This window comes from Salvia hispanica, chromosome 6, assembly GCF_023119035.1.
Source record: "Salvia hispanica cultivar TCC Black 2014 chromosome 6, UniMelb_Shisp_WGS_1.0, whole genome shotgun sequence".
NCBI lineage: Eukaryota > Viridiplantae > Streptophyta > Magnoliopsida > Lamiales > Lamiaceae > Salvia > Salvia hispanica.
Genome location: NC_062970.1, coordinates 45,500,948 through 45,506,594, shown reverse-complemented (window position 1 = coordinate 45,506,594; position 5,647 = coordinate 45,500,948). Strand labels below are relative to the sequence as shown.

General features: G+C 32.9%; 2 protein-coding genes across 2 annotated transcripts; both read right to left on the bottom strand.

The window, feature by feature from the left end:
* LOC125195503 (F-box protein At2g23160-like) lies at window positions 1–573 on the bottom strand. Its single transcript, XM_048093646.1, has one exon. It carries the CDS (start codon window positions 571–573, stop codon window positions 1–3), a length of 573 nt encoding a protein of 190 aa, XP_047949603.1.
* A 1,327-nt stretch (window positions 574–1,900) lies between these two features.
* LOC125195502 (F-box protein At3g07870-like) lies at window positions 1,901–2,983 on the bottom strand. The gene has a single exon (XM_048093645.1). The coding sequence runs from the start codon at window positions 2,981–2,983 to the stop codon at window positions 1,901–1,903; it is 1,083 nt and encodes a 360-aa protein (XP_047949602.1).
* Window positions 2,984–5,647: the final 2,664 nt, after the last annotated feature.

Sequence of the window (5,647 nt, the reverse complement as noted above, 5' to 3'; positions counted from 1 at the left end):
CTAACCACCTAAACAATAGCATAAACATAGTCGGCCCTCCAAAATACACAGCCGATATTTGCCATGTATGTCGCTATCACTGACATGAGGAGGAAGGGCAAAACTGTTGAAAAGCTCTGTTTCAAGATCAAAGCAACAAACCATGTATCTGTCCTCAAAATCAAAATGAGATACCAACCAGTGAAGATTTCCGTTGCAAAATATAGCATTGTTGTGAAGCATAACAGGGCTTCCTGGTGGAGATGCGAAGATGCTTCTCCACGACCCTCCTCCTCCTAGTGTGTATACAAGATATGACCCAGAAAATACTGGTCCACTTAAAACCTTATATTGCCCACTTATTTTGCTTAATCCAAATCCATATATCCATATATTGTCATACAAACAAGGAAGCACGACATATTCCTCGGTCATTGGATTGCATACAAAAAGAATTTTACTTGATCCACCCCTCGCCAAAAGCAAACCTTCAGTTGAATCAGTTACAACACTATAGGGATCGAACAGTATCTCCATAATGAAGGGGACCAGGATCCATCCAGAATCGGAAAAGTGGCTTGCATGCCTTGCCATCGTAGATTGTGAACATGTCTTCGTAAGAGAAAGCGAGAAATGATTTTGAAGTATACAAGGACTTAAACTCAGACACGTCTATCATATCGTTCCATGATTTACAAACATACTTGCACCTGATAAGACTTTTAAACGTGACTCTTCCCAAGATCTCTCTCGTCATTTGTTCCGGCAGATTTGTGAACAAATCTTCCTTCATCATAACCAAATCAACCTCTCACCCATCAAAAATCAATAATTTAGGAAACTACTGTACAAATACTGGAACCATTCCCCCTCAAAAATCACCCTTCTTTTCTAGTTATGTTATCAAGTCATTTTGTAGTTAGAGTTCTTATAATAATCCTAATATAATCAGAGGTTGTAAATCATGTTAATTATAGTTAACTAAATTTCTATTCCATATGATTGTATGTTGAGTTCTTATAATACTCTCATAATCCATTGATATTGGATGATAATTGATACACAACTTATGTACATTTTGATAATCCATTAGTATTGCATGATAATTCATACAGAGTCATATATAATTTCATAATCCATTAATATTTGATGATAATTGAGAAAAAATCGCGCAACGGGTTCACTAATTATATCAATGAATATCGAATTCTATAGCTGCAAAATCTATTGTTGTTACATTTCTTCTTCCTTCTCCCTTGTTTATTCTTACAAATATTAAGAACAAAATTGTCATATAAATCATAACTTTTAGGCTACTTCTGATCAATTTTATAACTTTTTTACCTTTCGTAAGTGTTTCATATAAAATTCTAATGAAATTTGTTGTGACTTTTGTAGCTTTTGTCAATATATCTTCACTGCGTACATAATAATCACCTAAAAGATTGGCCACTATAACAATGTCAATTTGTCTAGAAATTAACCAAAAATTATGATTTAAAACACAAATTTCATTGATTTTTTATGTTATAATTGCTAAAGATAGTAAAGTTATGGTATACTTCTGTTCTTTTTGAAACTTATGGATTGAACATAAATCATCCAAAGTTATGTTTTAAGTTACAAAATTTAGTTTACATACAAATGTCTTCATGTTGACACTATAACATGCATGTTGATACAACATCATTATTAATTTAAGATAGTTAGCAATCTAACATGTCTCTATGTGTTAACGTATATAATCCATAACAATTGATAACATAATAATTAGATAAAGAATAATTAATTATTCAATAAATAAGGATAAATAGAATAAAACCTAAAAGTACATAAGGACCTATTAAAATGAAAAAAAATGCAAGGAAATCTGTAAGGCTAGAGGAACCCAAATGTAATGACAATACCATATCTAAGCTTTTTATGAGTACAAATTTAGTGATTGAACATTGTGAATCCCCATAGCTTTGAGCGAAACAAAGCTTGGGGTATACGCAGCGATATTGTACTCAACAGAGCCAGATTGATGAAGAAGAGCATGTGTCTTGACATCTTTAGTGTTTTTGGAGTAGATGAATAGGCGAAAACCAAAAATCAAAGCCAACAACAAGTCACCATTGTCCAACACTTTAAGTGGACAAATGAGTCCACCGGTATCCGGTGGTAGGCAGAGGGTATATTCTTTTACCCAAGAATTCCCATCTCCATATTTATTCATCTTCCAAATAACAACCCTGTGACCGTCTAAATAAACGCATAAGCACAGTCGACCCTCCAAAATACATAGCTGACAATTTCCATGTTTGCCAACATGAGGAGGAAGGAAAAAACTGGTAAAGAGCTCGGTTTTAAGATCAAAGCAACAAACCAAGTGTTTTCCCTCAAAATCAGAATAAGATGCCAACCAGTGAAGGTTTCCGTTACAAAATAAAGCATTAGTGCAACGCAGTATAGGGCTGCCAGGTGTCGCTGCGGAGATGGTTCTCCACGACCCTCCTTCTCCCAGAGTGTACACGTAACACTTACACGACTCAGACGATACTTCACAACATAAAACCTTATACTGCCCACTTATTTTGCTCACTCCAAATCCAAATACGTAGTTGTGGTCGTTCTTATTTAGAGGAGGAAGCTCCACATATTCACGAGTCAATGGATTGCATACATAGAGAGTATCAGTGTATCCACCCCTTGTTAAAAGCAAACCATCAGTTGAATCAATTACAACGCTATACGGAACACTATTTGCAAAAATAGTGCGTGGAGGGTTCATCGAGAATCGGAAAAGTGGCTTGCGTGCCTCGTCATCGTAGACCATGTACTTGTTTTCATAAGAGAAAGCGAGACATGGTTTTGGAGAATATGAGGTCTTAAACTCAGGCTCATTTATCAGACTGCGCCATGATTTACGAACACACTTGCACCTGATAAGGCTATTAACCGGGACCCTTTCAATTATCTCTCTCGTAACCTGTTCGGGCAGATTTGTAAGAAAATCTCCCATCATGGTAACCAAATTATCAATACATGCAGATGAAAAAACTTAAATCAATAATTTATAAAACTACAAAAATCAAATTTTTTATCCCCACAAAAATAATATTTTTTCTCAAGTTATTACAGCAAGCCTTTTTGAAGTTAGAGTTCTTATAATAATATTACTATAATCGGAAATGATGTAAATAATGTTAAGTAAATTTCATTTCGATATGATTGTATTTTGAGTTCTTATAATATTTTCATAATCCATTAATATTGGATTATAATTCATACACAACTTATATACATATTTTTAAAATCCACCAAATAACAACAGTACTATAACCACGTAAATAATCGAATAAACACAGTCGGCCCTTCAAAATACATAGTTGATATTTTCCATGTATGTCGTTATCATAGACACAAGGTATTTCTCTTCAAAATCAAAATACGATACCAACCGGTGGAGATTTCCATTGCGGAGATGATTCTCCACGACCCTCCTCCTACCAGAGTGTACACATAACATTTACATGACCCAAAAGATATTTCGCAACATAAAACCTTATACTGTCCACTTATTTTGTTCACTCTGAGCCCAAATACGTACCTACACTCACGACAATTCTTGTCCAAAGGAGGAAGCACACATATTCACGAGCCATTGGATTGCGTACGAAAAGAGTACGAGTGCATAAATCCATTGCCAAAAGCAAGCCATTAGTAGAATCAATTACAAAACAATAATGAACGCTTTTTTCAGAACAAGTATGAGGAGGATTCATCGAGAATCGGATAAGACTTTTAGAAATTAGTTTAATTTTAATATGCTAATTTTGTGACTTTTTAGTTAGTATAATTAAGTCGAATAATTGATTGAATAAATAGGAGGTTAATTAGTATAGTTTTTTGGTCAGTGACACTTTATTATAAAATTTTGAAATAGGATATGACGCGGTAATGTATTTCATTAATCTTAACCGAATTATCAATACATTCAGATGAAAAAATTTAAACAATAATTTTCGAAACTACAAATACATTATCAACTTTTTTTCACCCCTCAGAAATCATATTTTTTCTCAAGTTATTATAGTAAGCACTTTTGTGGTTAGAGTTATTATAATCATACTACTATAATCGGAAACGATTTAAATCATGTTAAGCAAATTTCATTTCGATATTATTGTATTTTGAGTTCTTATTTTATTTTCATAATTCATTATTATTGGATGATAATTCATACACAGCTTATGTATATATTTTTCATAATCCATTAATATTGGTTGATATATAGTTGGTACACAATTTATTTACATTTTCATAATCCATTAATATTGATTGATACTCCCTCTGTTCCATTAAAAATTAAACGTTTTCCTTTTTTGTTTGTCCCATTAAAAATGAAACGTTTCCTAAAATGGAAACAACTCTATCTCTACTTTTTCATCTCTCTTACTTTACTCTCTCCTCATCAACTCACAAAATAACACTACATAAAATCTCGTGCCGGTTTTCAAATGTTTCATTTTAAATGGGACGGAGTTGATACACAATTTATATATAATTTCATACACCATTAATATTGGATGACAATTCATGCACAACTTATATATATTTTGATAATAATCCATTAATATTGGAGTACAAGAATCTATGAAAGCTACATATATGTTTATCTTATTAAGAAGTCAATGCTTGAACATTTTGAATACCCATAGTTTTGAGTGAAACAAAACTTGGGTTATAAACGACGATATAGGAAGAAATACATAAAAATTGTTTAAGAGGACCACATGTCACAGTTCTACTTTTCTTGGAGTAGATATATAGTTGGTTTTTTGAATCCACTGCGTACAACAAATCACCATTTGGCAAAACATAGAGCGGGAAAACAGCAAGTCCACGTATATTTGGTGGTTGGTAGAAGACGTATTTCTTTTTCCAAGAATTGTCATCTCCATAGTTTTTCATACACCAAATAACATAATGATTACTCGGTAAAATATCGCAGAAACATAGTCGGCCCTCCAAAATACATAGTCGATTTGTTCCACTAAATAATATTTCATTTTTGTCCACATAATTTTGAGGAACAAAAAAAGTGGTGAAGAGCTCAGTTTCAAGATCAAAGCAACGACAAACCAAGGTATAAGTATAATTGAAATATACCAACCAGTGAAGATTTCCGTTGAAAAATGCAGCAGTATAATGGTAGTTTAATACATGGGTACCTGGTGTTGGTTCTGCGAACTTTCTCCACAACCCTCCTCCGTTTTCTAGGGTGTATATCTCGCAATGGCATGAACGACGTTGATTAAAAACACATAAAATTTTATATTGTCCACTTAATTTGATAACTGATCAATACTATTCAAATCGGGAAACGTTGTAAATAAGTTAAGTAGATTTCTAAACGACAGGATCGTATTTGGAGTTCTTATAATATTTTCATAATCCATTAATATTGGGAAAATCTATTCTACGGATTATATATATACCTATTCTATCCTATTAATTTAATCATACTATAATTACGTATTATATTACTCACTCCGTCCCATAAATATATGAGCAATTGGTATGGCACGAGAATTAAGACAAAATTAGTAGAGTAAGAGAAAGGTGAAGAACGGTATGGTAAAGTAAGAGAGAAGACAATGATAGTTAAAGTAGTGTTAGTGGA

Bases quoted from the DNA above. Each gene is read 5' to 3' on its own strand.
- LOC125195503 (XM_048093646.1), bottom strand. From the start codon at position 573: ATGGCAAGGCATGCAAGCCACTTTTCCGATTCTGGATGGATCCTGGTC.
- LOC125195502 (XM_048093645.1), bottom strand. From the start codon at position 2,983: ATGGGAGATTTTCTTACAAATCTGCCCGAACAGGTTACGAGAGAGATA.